Genomic DNA, 17,263 nt, shown 5'->3' on the forward strand with positions numbered 1-17,263 from the left:
AGAAGTCTAGGTATTCAGCACTTCTTATACTTTTTGTTAAAAAGTGTGTGTACCTCCTGGCTTCATGTTGTTCAACCTAGTCCGAATGAAACAAGCCCCCACAAACTTTTTACTAATTTAGGGTCAGCATCACAGAAGCCATTTGAGAACCCAGATAATATGGACCGGCATCCAGTAAAACTTAGAGCAATCTCCAGAAAGTCTGGACAACCCCCCTGAAAGTCAGCAGGAAACCTGAACTTGACTTGTTGGGGCACTCTGGTGCATTCCCACAGTTGCAGCACATACCTTTTGGTACGCAGATATCACCAGGGCCAGACTCACAGCAACCAAAATCATGCAGGGTTTAAAACCTCAGAGCATGCCCAGCGCTAAGTCAAGATTCCCAAAACTTGTAGCAGAGTATTGCACTATTGCAGAAAGACACAAGCAGAAGTGAAAAGCTACAGGCCAGATTTTCAAAAGCTTGCTGGCATACTTCAACACGGACAGGCTCTGTGCAAGCAACTTCTGCCAACATAGCTAGCCTTTGCCAATTGCAATCAAGTGTCTCAAAAAGAAGTACCAGCATCCTTGTCAGAAAAGTTCCCAAATATCTCAAGTGGGACTACGTAGGGATGCTCTGTAACTCCACTCAATTCCAACCCAGCACTAAAACTTCAGCCTGTAGGTGCTAAAAAACTCCCAGTGCTTTAGCCAGAACATATCCATCATACAGGACGGGGGAAATCTCACCAAACTTCAATATGCTGCTGAAATTTGAAAAAGAAAGTAGCAAGAGTGTTTTCTGCAAGATGTATTACTTTCTGCTGGTATTTTTGCAGATGATAGGATTAGTTTCATGCTGTCTTGCAGCATGATCAAGGGCAATGTAAGGAAAAATAATTAAGTGAATTCTATTGCTGGCTGTCACAAGTGATAAATACAATGCATAATTAAACAAGCGGCACCTATACTGCCTGGAGGAAACAATTATTTAGCGCTTTCATTAAGACAGACTAATTTCTCTCACGTTTTTTCACTACACACTCACATTTCACAAATCCACAGAAAATCAAGAGCTTTATATTAGCTCCTGTGGCTGCAGCTGCCCAGGAACAGCCCACTGGGAGCAGACCCAACGTGCATCACCAGACAAGTGCCCACCTTGTGAGTACAGAAGGATCTGCATCTCCAGAAGAACGCAGGTGAAAACCTGGACCAGGTTCTCCAGGCCCAGCAACTCAAAGACCTCCCGCAGCGGGTAGTCAGAGAGCGGCAGCTCGTTGGGCCCAGGTCTCTGGCACACGATGGGCTCGTAGACCCCATAAAACTTCAGCGACCTGCCCGGGGGTGGCAGGGGCACCTCGTAGAGGATGTTGTGGATGTAGCTCTCCAGAGGCAGAGGCGGTGGCTGCTGGGAGGTCACTGCCCTATAGAGCTGGATCAGGAACTTCTTGCAGGCTTGCATGAAGGGCAGAGGGGTGATGAGGCATATGCATTTGGAGACGTACAGCGTGTCTCTGCTGATGTCGTAGGAGTTGTACCGCTGGAGCTTGGCAAGGGAAGTGGCATCGCCCTCGTCGATGCTGCTGGCCAGGGAGTCCATGCTGCATGAGGAGGAGGCACAGACGCTGCTGTATTGCTCTGCATTGTGCATCTGGTAGAGCGTTTGCATGGCTGTGCAGATCTGCTTGCTCGTGACCTCCTCGTAGAATGTGAGCACAAACCCATACGTACGAGAGCCATCTTCTCTGGTGATAATGAATGAATGGAGCTGTGGATCTCTGTTATCTGCCTGCGTCCTGAAAGACAGCCCTTTGGGCATACACAGCTAAAAAAAGACAAAAAAAATAGATGTAGTTATCTATGCTACAATTTTATTTTGTTACTTTTGCTTTACAGGCACATTCTTTTTTCCTACTGCATCATAAAAAGCCATTAATCATTAAACATAATCCCCCTGAAAAGTAGCCCAAGAACCAACAGCCTAAAACTGATGCTACTTAAAAGAATAGATAGGCATGACTGAAAAAAGGAAAACACCCTCCAAAATCACCCATCTATTAGGTAATTATGACTTATTTTCATTACTTTGTAAAATTATTTTCACTACTGAATAGCCTTTGTGTCGTCTACTTAGCATCAAATAAAAACATCCAGTTTTTTCTCATTTGCATATATTGTTCCCACAGTACTCTAAAATCAGAGAGCCAAGGGAGCATCTTATACCACTGAATTAAAATTAGAGACTTCTTTAAATTCTCTGATCTTCCTTAATTTTCTTAAAAGAAAGCAAAACAATCGACTGATAGCTATTACACTTATTTTCTTCCTTAAGTGCTACAAAATAGCTTACATTGGAAGAAGGGGGTGGGGGGAAGCATCCAAAAAATCTATGAAAGCCTCGTTTTTGATTTACCACTCAGCAAAATCTTTTGCAGTGATTCTACTACAATGGGTGTTTCCCTGAAACATAGCCCTAGTGAGAACTCCAGGCATTTTTCCAGGCATTCCTCAGGAATTCTATCAGCCATCTAATACAAAATAACAAACATCCAGCAAATCTTGTTTGAATGTGCATCAGCATGAAACTCTTTATATTCTAGCTAAATCAGGATGTTTATACATGAAGAACTAAAGCTTCCTTTGTACTTCCAGCTGAAGAAATGAGGAAAGGAGAGAGGGAGACCCTTCGAAGTGCCCCTCCCATTCCCAAAGGCAACACTAGAAGCCAGCTTTCCCAAGCAATGTGAACCTACACACAACTGAGTGCATCCCCTAACGTCTCACCTTGACCAGGAGTAAATTATTCTGATGATGGAAGAGGTCAAGAGAAATAATTATGATTTTTCAGGCATACCCTATCCGGAACTTCACTGGTGCGCCTTGCAGAGACCATTCGACTGCCTGATAAACTTACTACCAGCCCAGCTGGGATTTAGGCAAGCGGTCCAGACTCACATCACAACATGCTAGCAAGCCCCTAAGTTATCTAGGACAGCTCTTATGTATTCCTCTAAAAGGTAATGTATAGGGAAATAAGTAGCCTGGAGATGGTAGAAGACTTTAATTCAATTGATGGGCTTTGCTGACATAAACCATGAAATTGCAGCTTGAACCATTTTTGAACAGCAGCCTCGTTTTCATTCAAAAGGTTTATCGTTTTTACTGAGGCATTAACAGCAGTGGCATGGTTAAGGCTTCTCCAATAAAGAAGTAGTAAAAAATCCTTGTTCCACACTTTATTGAAATTTATTCTGCACAATAAATAATCTCTTAACCTTATTTTTTGGCAGGCTTGCTTAATGAAACTTCGTTTCTAGAGTGTGGGCATTCAATGGCAGCTATAGCCTTATCAAATCCAATCAGGCCAAAATCAGAGGTTTTAATCTCAAAGATTATATTTTCTTCACTTTACAGAAAAATACTTGGATAAGCAAGTTATACGTACTGGTACAATCCAGAGCAGATGAACAGCGCAGAAATTCAGAGGAGCTGCTGAGACAGTTTCAGAACGCTGTATTAAATAAATCTCCTCCAAGCCTTAATTATTATTCCCTTGTCTGTTATACACTGAGTATACACACACAAAGGGACACCCACCTACTAAGTTTTAGCCACAGCCCAGCATATGCAGAATATTGACATTTTAAGACCCTGGCTGCAAACCCTGGCACAGAGACTGACACTATCATTAGAAATACATGAAGACACAGGAGAAGGCAGAGGAAGAAAGAAGATGGGAAAGCACTGAGGCAGGGAAGAACGACCAAGTGTCACTTAAGAAGCTAAGATCAAAAGGAAGATCCTGTGCTCATTTTCCAGCAACACAGAAAGCTTCAAATTTGCAGTTAATGCATGAAAACTTTCATCTTAGTGCTTTGGACATCAATCACTTCCCAACTCATCTGTGTTTTGTCACATGTGGCACAGGAGAGTGTTGGAGAAGAGCAGCTTGGGATGTGTTGAGTGGTGGAGGGGATGAAAGCTTTGCCTGCTGGTGAAGCTGGCTGCCTAATGGTGAGAAGGCAGGCAGTCACCTTTATTGCATCTGTATATAAACACAGAAAACTATCCAAGATTACTGATCAAAGGATAGAATTTTGGTTTTCAGAGCATTGTACTATTTATATTTAAACCTATCTATCAGCAGAAAAACGTGGAATTAAATCCTACTTGCAATAATGCTTATAATCAACATGGTTTGTAAAAACAAAAGGAAGCTGCACAAAGACAGAAAAGAAGATATCAACTAATCCACACCACATGTCTAGAAGTGGTGAGTAGGAGATACCCTTTTCCTAAACACTGAGGCAGGACACACATGCACGCTGTAATCCCTCCTTCCTTCCAGTCATCATCAGTTGCAGATATCTCTGGACCACTGCCCATCAGCACCAGTTCACCTCTTCTCCATTAGATCCTCTGTTTCACTTTTTAAGCCCCTGCATATTTTTCACGTTGACAACATGCTGCGGCAGCAAGCTCCATACTCAAATTGAGCCATGGGTGAGAGGGTGGAAAGACGCTTTTGTGTCAAAGCCTGCTCCTTCAGATTACACTGGGAAACCTTTAATTCTTTTATCTCAGTACACGACGCATGAAACAAACAATGCTTCCTTGGACTTCAGAAATACAGGCAAAGATTTATATGCCTTGATGAACCAGAGGGCTAAAATAGGAGGTTTATTTCCTAAAAATTTCACTTTCCTCTCTACTGAGAACTTCAGTTTGGTACAACACATGACTTGCAGAATGGCCACAGAAGACAGTATGTGACGTTAGGCAGAGATAATCACAAAAAGCAGTGGGAGAAAATTAATACTTCCTTATTAAAGAGAACTCTATATAATTTGAAAGGGAGAGAAAACATGACTCGTAGGCACAGTGATTTCTTGGGACTTCAGGGGGTTATTTTTAAACTGACAGGACATTTTCAGAAGGCAATTGAAATTCCTTAGGCATCCAGCAAAGCCAGAGTTCTCAGAAGTTAACCTTCAAGGATTTATGCATTTTCTTCTCTGAGGAAAATTGCTTCTGGAAGCTCACATAAAGCAAACACATAGGCAGAACTAATACAGCAAGGCAAGATCAGAAAGGCCAATAATTGCCTCAAGGGATTCTGTGGAGGTGGATATTACCTTAAATGATGTTTCAGATCAAAACAATAAAGAAGTTTTCCAAAAGATGATTTAAAAGACCATTAAATACTGCTGCTGTTAGCAAATGCTTTTTTTTTTTTCCTCTCCAAGACACATTGCAAATGAAAGATGTGTTCTTCAGCTATTTGATTTCAGCTGGATGCAGCTCAGTTCAATTATTTTATTTCAGTAGGTCTCTTGCTGGTTTTGGTATTCCATTGTCATCCAATAATATGATCACACTTCATGAATACTAGGTATTTTCAACTGTAACATGAGACACAAATAATGTAGCGATTCCAGCTATTACCTCTTGCTGCCATATTTCTGCTGCACACCCACCATCACTCCTCTGAACACCCCCAATTCAAAGACAGAACTAAAAGGCATAAGTAGCCTTGGTAGCTGAGTTATTACCGTCTTAACTGTGCTGATGAAGCATCGTTCTGAGTCCTTCATGCCTTCTGTTTATGCACCGTCTCCACCAATGCATGTTTGGAAGCAGAGGACAGAAATCCCCAGCTGCCAGTGGGCAAAGTGACTGATACTGGTAGTAGGCTCATCTCTGCTTTTCTATGGATGTGCAATGCCAGAGTATCAGCCCTCAGTGTCACTGCTACTTCCAGCTCCTGGCTTTTCAGGTTAAACATTTGGCACAATGTTAAAAAATAAAATTTAGTGGAAATGGAGATGGACTTTGGAGATTTCTACACCTTCATGGTTGTAGAGAAATTTCAAGCGTGAACTAAACTTAATTCAGACTGCATTTACAAAAGCCGTGTTATTGTGGTTTTCATGTGTTCTCTGTTTCTCCATCAGAGTGAGGGCCAGGAGATTCTCATGACTTCATACCCGCACCATATGCTAAGGTTAGTTCTGGTTTGAAGTAGCTAGTATGTAGTCCTACCCTCCTCAAATGTGAAGCACATCTAAACTAGACTGGGGGGAAGGGGTCCCCTAATTTTCCAGTTTTGAGTTAGATCAAATACACAGTTCTGAGAACAGCTGAATTGGTAATATTGCTTTAATGTTATTATTACAACAACTGTTTACTTTTAAGTTATAAAACAAATAGCATTTTCTGTACTGGGAAGCTCAAATACCACTAATCTGTTGTCTTTGTCAGGACACGTTCTTAACAAGTGCTTTGGTGATTTCAGAAACACCCTTTGAATATCAGCTTTTGGGGAAAATTTCCAGTGGATCGTCGGTCTTTTAGTTGTCACTGCCCCCAGCTTCTCCTGTTTTCTCCTCCCTCCCCTGTTCATGGGATTTGGCCACACAGATGAACTCACACCAAGTTTAGCTGAGAGGAAGGAGATGTATGGAAGATGCATTGGTGCAGAGGTACCATTAAAAGCGACCACCCAAAAAAAGCTGTGGTTTAGGTAAGTTCCGGCTTCTTCATTAAGATTCCTCTCTCCCTTGCTATTTGCAACGTCAAGGTTTTTTGTACTCAAACTTCACACAGATATTAGTATCTTAAATAATTCCTCTGTTTGCCTCCTTCCCACCTGCAGATACGTAACCCAAGTGACTGCACCCCTCCTCGGCCAGTCACTGAGCTGGTGGTTAGGCTTGTGTCATCACACAGTAGGCTTAACTAGAACTAACGAGGGAAATGCAGCATTTTGATTTTGTTGTGCCTGAAAGTATTCTGTATTTTCACAATACCTCTTCCTCTACAGCTTTTCAACCAGCATGCCTAGTGGATGCACTTAGTCCCAGCAGGAGCACCTTATTCATCACTCTGCAAGGGCTGGTTGTAAACAACCCAGCAACCACTTGAGAGTTGAAGTTGTTAGAAAACAGCTTGAGAAGAGAGTTTCTCTACCTACCATGTTGACAGCATCCTGGTCAAAGGGGTTCCACTCGATGTTCTGAGGATAATGGGCCAAAACTTTGGACTTGAAGGTTCTTCTTAAGGGACTCTGGTCGAAATTCTCTCCTGCAACAAATGAAGAAATAATGACTTGTCACAGCAGTGAGGCTTCAGAGAGAGCTGACCTGGGCAGCTTACTTTCACCTGGGGGTTGTTTTGGTTTTTTGTGGATTTTTTTTTTCTTTTTTTTTAAGTCTGAAGGGCATTTTCACTCCCAACATCAATGCCAGCCGCCTGCTTGGTTGGGAAGGGAAAGCAGAGGCTTATGCCAGAGCTCCCCTCCACAAGTATGCATGTAGACAGGCAGAAATTCCTCAAGACACACAAGTCAGCTTTGCTGGAACTGCACTGTGCCTTCTTGTAAGAGCTGCTGCACTGAGTGAGCTGGGGAGCCAGGTGGAGGAGAGCTAACCAGCTATTCCAACTGCACTCACATTCAAATGCATCCAGAGAATGGGTTTAAAAATCCTTTCCTTCCTAGGAGATCTCACAGATTTTTAAGGCTATGGGTATTTTTATACCATGGCTTATTTTTAACACATTATTTAGGCATATTGCAGCATTATATTTTCTACTATTATGTCCGTCCCATTGATTTTGGTCGATAACTGTGGGGGAGAAAAGCAAATAAGCTTCTACAAGGATATTTTGTACTTGAGAGGAGAAAATGTCCAAGCTGGTGCGCTGCTGCAGCCATATTTCCTGGGGCAGGAATAAATGCAATGGTAAGATGTGAGGAGCTCTGGCAGGGGGATCCAGCCTGCTTCTGGAATTGCTCAAGGCAAACCAGAAATCCAGCAAAGCATATGCATCATAGAAATAAAGAAAACTGAAGGTATCAGCTAAACGGGATCAAATTTAAAGATATGTTGGAGTTTAGATGATTAGCTCATCACAACTGCCAAGCTGGACCAGGCTTGCCACTAGCTGATAAGGCAGTCCAGAGCACAAGCTCTGTGAAGATCCTCTCCATGCTTGGTTACAAAACTCAGACTGAAATACACAAAACCAGAGACCATTACTCTATTATAGAGTAAAATAACATCTTATTTTGGCCCAGAAGTTCCTTGAAGAGGCATTAAAGATGTGATGTCATCCACTGATTCCTGAGGTTTCACAAAATAAAAATCCCAGTAAGCAAAACCACTAAAATTTCTCTCTCCAGGTATGCACTTAAACATACTTGGCAACATTTTTAATTCTTAGTATCAAACAGTAATTAATGTGCTTGCATAATCAAATAAATATGCATGAGGTTATTTCCTAATTAGATCTTCCATCTACACATCTGATGTAGTTTACCTTACCACTGTGAATTAGCAGAAAGGCAGATATTTGATGCTAAATTTGTTTGGTTGCTTCTACTAAAAGTTCTCTACCGCTAACAGAAAATCATTGCTGGAGTCCAAATTTTTTTAAAGGTTTCCTTTTTCATGACCAAAAAACGTTAATGTAACCTGATTGATGCTAATTGGGTAATTTGCATGGTTCAGAGGCACTCGTCACCTCTGCAGTTCACCCACTGGTGGAGCCCTTTGCAGGTTCTTTGGGCGCCACTTTTCCCATCTACATTGTACAGGTATTGTAAAAACACCTTTTGCTTGAAAAATAGCCCACAATGATGAAGTCAACAACTAAATCTATTAATCAACTGGTATTAGCACAAAACTGTAAATGGAAGTCCAGCAGCAACGCACATTAATCACATCATTTACTGTTTCTAATGTTTGTGCTCACTTATAGGCACCACAAAATTGGGGTGGGCTTCGCCCGGGCTCCCTGCATGCTGGGCGTGCTTGGGTGAGCCCCACTTGCAGCACACCTAGGACATGTGGCATCTCAGAGTCACGGCTCTGTGCCCTTAGACTGAGGGGAAGGCAAAGCACCTGGCTTTCACCAAAATAACTTCCATGTGCATCCTGAAGCAGAGCGTTACATACACGGTAGCTTTACCTATCTGTTTTGGTAGCACAGTTTGAGCTTGTGGTGAGGCAGAGAGGGCAGCTGCCGCATGGTGCCACATGCTGTCTTGCCTTTAACCTGTCCTCCGGCAACAGAGTGGCATTGACAGACTCTGAAAGCGTGCAAGACTGCTCTGAGATATTTGGGAAGTGATCCTGGAAGGCTTCTCCATGGGAAAATAGCCTCCTCTCCTAGTTTGGTGGCTCAGTTACTAACTAACCCCACCAGATAAAGCTGTACTTATTTCCAGGATAGACCAAAAATTACATCACTGGGTATATAAGAGGGGGAAGGCCCTGGTTTTTTGCGCTTCTTGTTATTGAACATCCTATGTCTCGTTTTCCCTATAAACCACCCCCTGATCTGAACAGGCAATACTCTGGCAGCATCTGGAACCAGTGGAGAAGAACAAGGCATACTTGCAAATAAACCACTGTAATAATGAAAAACTGAGGGTTTCAGTCAGCTTTTGGAAACGGCCAATAATTTGTATGCTGCTGCACATACTCATGCAGTCATTTAGGCATCAGAGATGTCTAAAATGTTTTGTTTATGAAGCACAAGTGTTGCTTTAAGAATTCCAGCTTTCCGAGCCCAGTGTAACCATGTTGCAGTAGGCTGACAACATGGATTCATTTCATCCAGGAAAGTAAATGGCACAAATAACTTACCTTTGCAGAGTCCCTGCAGGGTTTGCACTTTACTACTATGGTTGTTTTAAAAAACAGAAATTAAAGGTAAAACAGATACACAGAAAATTTTCTCAATCAGTGAACACGAGACAAAAGAGCCGAGAAACCACACTAGAGTAAATCAAAGGACACAACATCACACCCTCCATACAAAGCTGCCCCTGGGAAGCCAGGCAGGGCAAGCTTTTAAAGGAGATTTTAGGAAAGAAACAGTACAAGGACATGACAGAAAGCAGCCCACATGTCAGGGTGAAATGTCATCATTTGGCCAAACTAGCAGGACTCTCACCAAAATGAGATGAGAGATATGGACTGTGACAGCCAGCTCCACACTGACAAGCTCCACACTGACAAGCAGCTGGAAGAAAACCACAGGAAGCAAAACCTTCTTGGCAAACATGAGGGAAGGGATCTGGACCAAAGGGTACCTGGTATCATCAACTCTCAGCATTGGTAGTTCTGAACTGCTGAGTCACACATGACAACATCTTTTTAGCTGTTTTTCCAGGCAAACAGTGAATTTTCATTGAATCTACCATGTGCTCTTAAGTGTTTGCTTGCTAACTTCCCAAACAGGATTAGCAAGGCACATTAAAAATGAAGCAAGTATCAAATGTGAATTGAATCTGTATTCTAAAATATTAATGGCCAGATAACAGTACTATAAGCACAGACAGAAACATTGTATTTGATGCGTGGTGTGTATTTGTATGGTATGCAAAAAGCACATTTCATGGGGCAAGCTGCCTCTCAGAGGGAAATTAAAAATTTTGTTTTGACTCCTTTTGCTTTCAGGATATTTAAAAAAAATCATTCAAGTATTTTTCAAAATTGCATAAAATGTGTCATATTCAAGTTCCATTTCAATTGGATACTACATCCTATGTAATGGTACTTTTAAACAACTTGCGCTTTCCCTTAAAGGCGCTCATTTTTAAAGGGACCTTTAGCTTCAAATTAAAAGCAAATGTTGAAGTGATGGGTGGTAGATCAAGAAAAACCATGCTAATTTCATTTCAAAATGAAAAAATTTCTCAAAATTAGAAAACAAGCATCCTCCGTGTTTTGCATGAAGGATAAAATTACAAGGGAAATGCAGCTATAGTTGTGAGGTTGTCAGTCATGATGGCTTTCATACGAGCGATTGTATTTAAAAATGTAGCAATCTTAAGGTTTATGCAGATCTGTTTTAATTATCACAGCTACAGAGGCATACAAAAATACGTACTAAATAGGCAGAGGCATCCTCCACCCACACTCTCTGGTCCAGGGAACGCGAGCTATCTGTCACTCCTTCCAAGCTCTGGAACGTAGACAGGAATCCTTGTGACCACAGAAATAAAAATATCTTTTATTCCTTTAGAGGAATGTACTGGGAGAATGACTATGCACCGTACTGCACTTCATGGTGACAACCTCTTTGATAGCTATTTCTAATTAAAAGTGTTCAGCACATCCAGCTATGGTCTTTCCCTGCAGATGGAACTTTGTTAAGTATTGGATAACTGGGTGACCCTGCATGAGACACAAGTAATGGACAACGTGAGAGTGAGAAAAGAAAAACGTTGGGTCAGGAATAATAGTGCTTGGCTGGGGAGCAACTAAGCTGTTAATTGTCAGGTCAGGAGACTTGTTAGTTTAAGTAGTGCAGAAATTGCGCTCTGGTGCTTTTCTTCTGTGCCCCACCATGACACCAAAGTGACTGTGGTAGGCTAGGCAGTGTTCACGGACATTAACTCAAAGGCACTATTTCTGAACACATATTCTCATAATCTTACAGCAGAGGAGGGAAATGATATGAAAGGGAGGACCGGGACAAGGCAGACAAAACAGTTTTAATTCCAGAATTTTAATATCTGTGTTGTCTTTAAGACGTTGGTGGCTTTTTTGGAGGGCAGAAGGGGGTGAGCAGGGTCTAACCCACCTCTTACATGTCAATGTGTAAAGGAATTGATGGATCACATTCAAGCAAGAAGCCATAGTGCGTTGTGTACCCTATCAATATGTCTACATGACTTAGCTTTTTTGGGGGGCATGTGTGCCTGTGTGGACCTCACTAATATTGCTATTTAAATTTAGACTGCAAAACATGCTTCCTTCAGGTCTCAGGAACCTTTGGGTCTGTTTAGCAGAAATTGGTAGAGCTGAACATTCCAGTACCATTTGTCCACAAATCTACATAACTATGCCCAGTCAGATTTCTTGATAAGGATCCTTTAATACGGCCTCACGCAAGTTATTGTTCAGCCTTTACCAAGCACACCAAGATCTAGGAATTTGTATATCCACCAATGTACCTGACACCACTAGTAGCATTTCGTTGGAGCGGGGAAGCATATCTGCCAAGAGATCTTCAAGAAAAAGACTAAAATTTATCAGATATTGATTCAAGTTAGGTAAAAGAATGAAGAAGTTGATTTTTTGTTTCGTTTTTGAACTCCAATCCTTAATTTGATTCCAGGGGAGTTGGAAGACAGAAAATAGAGAGAGGGCCTGGTGATTGTTTTGTCCTTAACGCCTCTTTACCTGAGGTTTTGTCTGCAGTATCTGAGCTCTTGCCATGGAGATCTGCTTCTAGCCATTTGTACAAGACTACACAACATAACAAACAGAGATAAAAAAAAGCAAGTATGAACAAAATGAAGATATACAGACGTACAGGGGAAGGGAAAAATGTGAAGCAGACATTAAACACTCCCCATTGCAACCTCTCTTCCCCCCCACTACTGCCAAAGGGAAAATCCATGTGATAAATAAAACCCTCCACAACTGTATTACCATAAAGGTGTTGAACGCATCGACCGACATTGTAGAAATACTTGTCAAAATTAGTAACAAGATTAAATTCTCAGTACTTCAAACAGCATGCTACTGTACAACTTCCCTATTATGAAAGACAGCTTTGTTCATATATTGAGCCTGTGAAACTCAGGGGGGAAACCCACAGTTCTTTAACTGGTTCTGAACTAAACCTGAGAGGTTTTCTTTAGTATAATACTGTTAGCCATGCCATTATACTTTCAATGCTCTACTGCATGCCATTTTCAGGACAAGTTACCTACTAGTTCTGTTCATCATTTCTGTCTCATAATAGGGTGTTTTTAGACAAGGATTTTAATAAATAAGCTATGTTTATAACTTTAATGAACAATTTTAATCTCTCCCAGTAACAGCTACCCTAGTAGGCACTGGTAATGGAAGAGCTTCCTGCTGGCATGTCTAACTGAAGTTTCTTCCAGCTGGTTTGCTCATCTCCTGCAGAAAAACAAAAATGTTTTCACAAACACCATGGCACTCCTTCGTCAAAAAAGTCCCATTTGTAGACTACACAAAGGCATTATGCAATCCTTCTCATGTTAAATCTATTTTTATAAACCTGGAGTGGATATTAAAGTCGCAATACCATTGACCTCTCTGGTCATTCAGTTTCTAGGTGTAAATTCAGAGTATTTCCACCATGACCTCCTACTTGAGCTGTTAATCCAGGCACCAGTTCAGAGGACCCAGAGAATTCTGCCAAGGCTGTATTTTCTGGGAAGGCGGCCCTCGACAGAGGGCACAGGAACACTTTCAATAAAGATTTTTAGATTTGAATTTGTACTTTACAATAATTTTCTTGTTTCTTTAGGAGGCACTTGTAGATAACCCATAATCAAGTGTGCAGGACAATGTTTTTCCAACTCCAGGTGTCTTAAGCTATTTCATTCTACTTTTGAGCTGTTTGAACTACAAAGTTGCATAAATATTTAAATTAAAGGAAACAAACCAAGCAATCGCCTACTGATTTTCTGGGAACATGTTGTCAGAGCATTTGTTTAATATGCTAGTCCAGAAGACCACAGTCTCTGCCACCATCAGGACTCCAAACTCTCCCAGTTAACAGCGATGAGCTAAAGCTGGCAACTTCCCCATACCCACAGTGCCTTTACAAGCCTCTCTGCCAGGCTGCCCTCACAGCTCTCCCCAAAAGTCCTTTACAACATTATAACTGAAAGGGAATTTGGCACCAAGCTTCCACCGACTTAAGTCACCACCTCTGCAATAGGAATAGTGTAAAGGAAAGACTTAACACCTTGTGAAGGGCTGCATAGCCTGATGTGCCAGGACAGGTTCTGGCTTTGCTACCCCTTTCAGTATTTTGACCATTTATCATCTTAATCATATGGCTAAACAGTCACAGAATTTACATGAACTCCTGCACAACAAATTGCAGAAGATCTTTGACAACAGCGATACAAATACAGAGCTACAAACACTGTTGTACGGCCTAATTCTTTACACAAACAAAACGTAATGGAATAAGAGTATTGCCACAGACTAATTACACTTAGAAAAGGCTCAGGATTTCAACAATCCTTTTTAAAAGATTTGTTTCACCTAAGAGTTATTGCACAACTATAAATAAAGAGAAAAAGGCTAAAACGTAACATGAGCAGTTTAGTTTGCCATCACCCCTTCCTCCTGACCTTGATTAAAATACTTCCTCTCAGCCTATGGAGTAACACTATACAGCACCAATATTGTCAGCTTCTTAAAATAGCCCCAGTCCCAGCTGCCAACACACCACAGACATCCTGCTACACTAGCAAACAAGTATGAATTACACCACTCCTCTGACATAGTATTGCATCATAATCTTGTCAAATCCAAAAAGTCACGGCTTAAATTATGTCAGTTTGGGTGATTTTTTGCAGTGGGGTAGGGGAGTTTAATAAACATGTACCAGAGGCACAGTGCTGCTACACAATTACCTTGGGGGCCTGTCCCCAGGGGCAGGAACGGATTAGGAAGAAATAGTGGAGCAGGTATAAAACTGGACATATACTTATAAATATAGGAAATCATTTATGCCTTGGGCCTTTATGGTCTCTAGAAATCAAGGTGTGTGGAATTCACTCATTCTGTTCGTGCTGCCACGCTGCCTTTCCAAGCACGGGCTCCTCATCCACTGCTGGGCATTACGGGGAAAGCGTGCCCCCAAGACCCTTGGTCTATCCTGTTTATATACAGGAAGTGGCATATTTTCTTTTTTTATTGCATTTTTATATTCAAATCTGTTGTTCATTTTGAATACTCGATATAGAATGAAGAGCATTTTTACTAATAGGGAAAACAATTTGAGCAATAATTAAAAGTTCATTTAGATTTAAGTTTAATATATTATTATTCTTAAACTGCCTGCTAACCCTTCTGTTAGTTACACAGCAAGTGAGCAATATATGTAACAATAAGAAATCGGAGGGTCTGAAATCCATCTCTCAGTTCCCAGAAGAGCATTAACAATGGCAGAGTAAAAAAAATGTTCAAGCAAGAGCAAAGCACCAGCTCAGGTCCTTCAACACAGCAGGACGCCAAAGCCCGTACGGCAAGGGGATCCCTGGCTTTGGAGCAAGAGGCACCTGCCTGCAGGCTTGGGCTGAACTGCCAAGGAAGGAAAAGCATTTTTAGATGCCATCACGTTCTCTGTGATGTTTGGATGGCATCCTGCCCAGTGGAACACCCATTTCACATGTTCACCTCCCTCCGTGGACTAAATGCAGAGTTAGGTATCCTGTTGCACCTTTTGCACAGGACTCCTTTCACTCTTGTGCTTCCTGCTCATTTACAAGGGCAGGACTGAGTTCAAATGTACCCAACTTCTGTGTTAAAACACGATGCCACATTCTTAGACTGGTTTTGGAAACACAAAAACATAATTTTCAATTCAAATCTTAAAACAAGGTTTGTCCTCTACTCCCCTAGGACAGAAGAGGCTTGTGTTAAGCTCTGCTTTACTACAGTTGGTATTTCTGGAGATAAGAAAAGGGAAAAAATAACCCCAAGTGACAAACAACCAGAACGTGTCATCCTAAAAAATCCCTGTACTATTACTGTGGAGGTTTGTGCACAAGAATGCAGGAATAAAAGGGGAATTTTTCAGTAAGTTTTGCTTTGGGGCTTTTTTAGTACAAGAACAAGCAGGTTTATTTTCATTCTTTATTTTTATAATTACAATACATTCATTTATCTTTTAGATTGGGCTGTATTAAGATAGATTTCTTTTTTAAACCACTTTGCAATGCACGTAATATCATGCACCGATATTAGTCACCCCCTTGACTCATCTGGATGGCAAGTTTCAGGTGTTTTGTTACTTGAAGTTAGAAGCAATTTCACCAAAGCTGCATTTATACAACAGCAGAGTGTGAATAAATTCACTGATAACACCTTCTGCCACCGAAATTAAGCTCGGTTTGCAAATCAGTACAAGAAAAGCAAGAAGCTTAATTTGGCCTGGACCATTTTCAGCACTAATCCACTTTGACATAAACAGAGCATGAAGATGCCCATCCTGCAGCTCGAATAGTCAGCTATGCCTGATTTGGGATTTTACTTTTTAGTGACTTTCTTTTTGCCCATCTCACACAAGCTTGAGGCCTCAGTTCCCTGAACTTAGCAGCATTACGCTGGGCAATAGACTTTTCTGGTTTAAAGGAAGCCCTTGCTTTCTGATGTCCCCAAGAGCAGTCCCTTGATGTGCTGCGCCACAAAGAGGATCCAAAGGCCCTGTGGTTGGTTTTTTATAGGCCACACAGAACCCAGCCTGCGAAAGTCAGTCTTCTACATCCATCAGCACTCTCTAGAAGGAACCTATTCCCAGTTTCTGAAGAAGATTTTTCTTCTTCAAACAGCACAATCCACAACCCAACAGTGGCACACAAGCTAACAACTTAAAACACCCTGGGCAGGGACAGCCTCTTCACGCTCCTTGAAGAGCTGGCCCACAATTAACTCCTCACTGTACTGAGTTACTTTTTTCGCATACCCTTTACAAGGACAGGGTTACAGCAAGACAATGCTTGCCTGTCAAAGTTGCAGCTGCTAAGCTTTATGAAAACTTAGTTATGTGTGGTTATGATGGGAAGGGGGTCTAGCAAGGAAAGAACTTTGCTTCTTGTAGTCAAGAAAGCTCTTTCATCAGCATGAAGTAGAAACACTCCCTTGTGTTGCACAAACTGATTTTGTTTAGGGGTTTTTGAGAAACTGCTGTTTAAACTGCTGCCAACAATTAATTGTCCTTATAACAGTCTCCCAGAGCCGGTCTTCCGCCAGTTTTCAACAAGTGAATCACTTTAGAAAAAGAAAAGGCAAAAACTTTCCACACACTGAAAAGTCACAAGCATCCTCAGGCAAGGTTTGATGTTATCAGAGCTCCCGGGTGGACAATAGTGGTAAGAAGGAATGAAGACGCGGGCAAGACGCGGGCAAGACGAGGATCTGCTGCCTACACAGCTGTATTAGTCCTTAATGCTGATACTTCCACTTAAGAGCTACCCGAGAAACCATTTCAACTTGGAGATTGCTCTCAGATGCTTCAAGCCAGGTGTGCTAAAATAACTGGAGATCAGCATATTGCTGCAAATGCTTCTCCTGTGGGCAAACCTGCCACCAAAGGAGCAAGATATTTATACAATGTCCTGGATGATGCTGTTCTTATTAGCTCTTGGAAAATCAACACTGGAATTTTGTCAACTAAGAGTGGTAGAACATTGTTAAGAGGCAAATATATCATCATATGTAAAGAAAGATCAGTTCTTTTAACTATTCAGTTAAAATACCTCTTC

At 41.5% G+C, this 17,263-nt stretch overlaps 1 protein-coding gene across 2 annotated transcripts in view; it reads right to left on the minus strand.

Moving 5' to 3' along the window:
* Window positions 1-17,263, minus strand: part of DENND5B (DENN domain containing 5B) — a 122,389-nt gene that overhangs the window by 55,580 nt on the left and 49,546 nt on the right. The window contains exons 2-4 of one of the 2 annotated variants that reach the window (XM_075116524.1): window positions 12,186-12,251; window positions 6,962-7,071; window positions 1,147-1,813 (exon numbers count right to left, since the gene is read on the minus strand). In XM_075116524.1, the coding sequence (XP_074972625.1) occupies window positions 1,147-1,813; window positions 6,962-7,071; window positions 12,186-12,251 (843 nt within the window). The remainder of the gene's footprint in view (window positions 1-1,146; window positions 1,814-6,961; window positions 7,072-12,185; window positions 12,252-17,263) is intronic. The other variant, XM_075116514.1, reaches the window with a different exon arrangement.

The sequence above is a fragment of the Phalacrocorax aristotelis genome, chromosome 1 (assembly GCF_949628215.1).
Source record: "Phalacrocorax aristotelis chromosome 1, bGulAri2.1, whole genome shotgun sequence".
NCBI classification, from domain to species: Eukaryota; Metazoa; Chordata; class Aves; order Suliformes; family Phalacrocoracidae; genus Phalacrocorax; species Phalacrocorax aristotelis.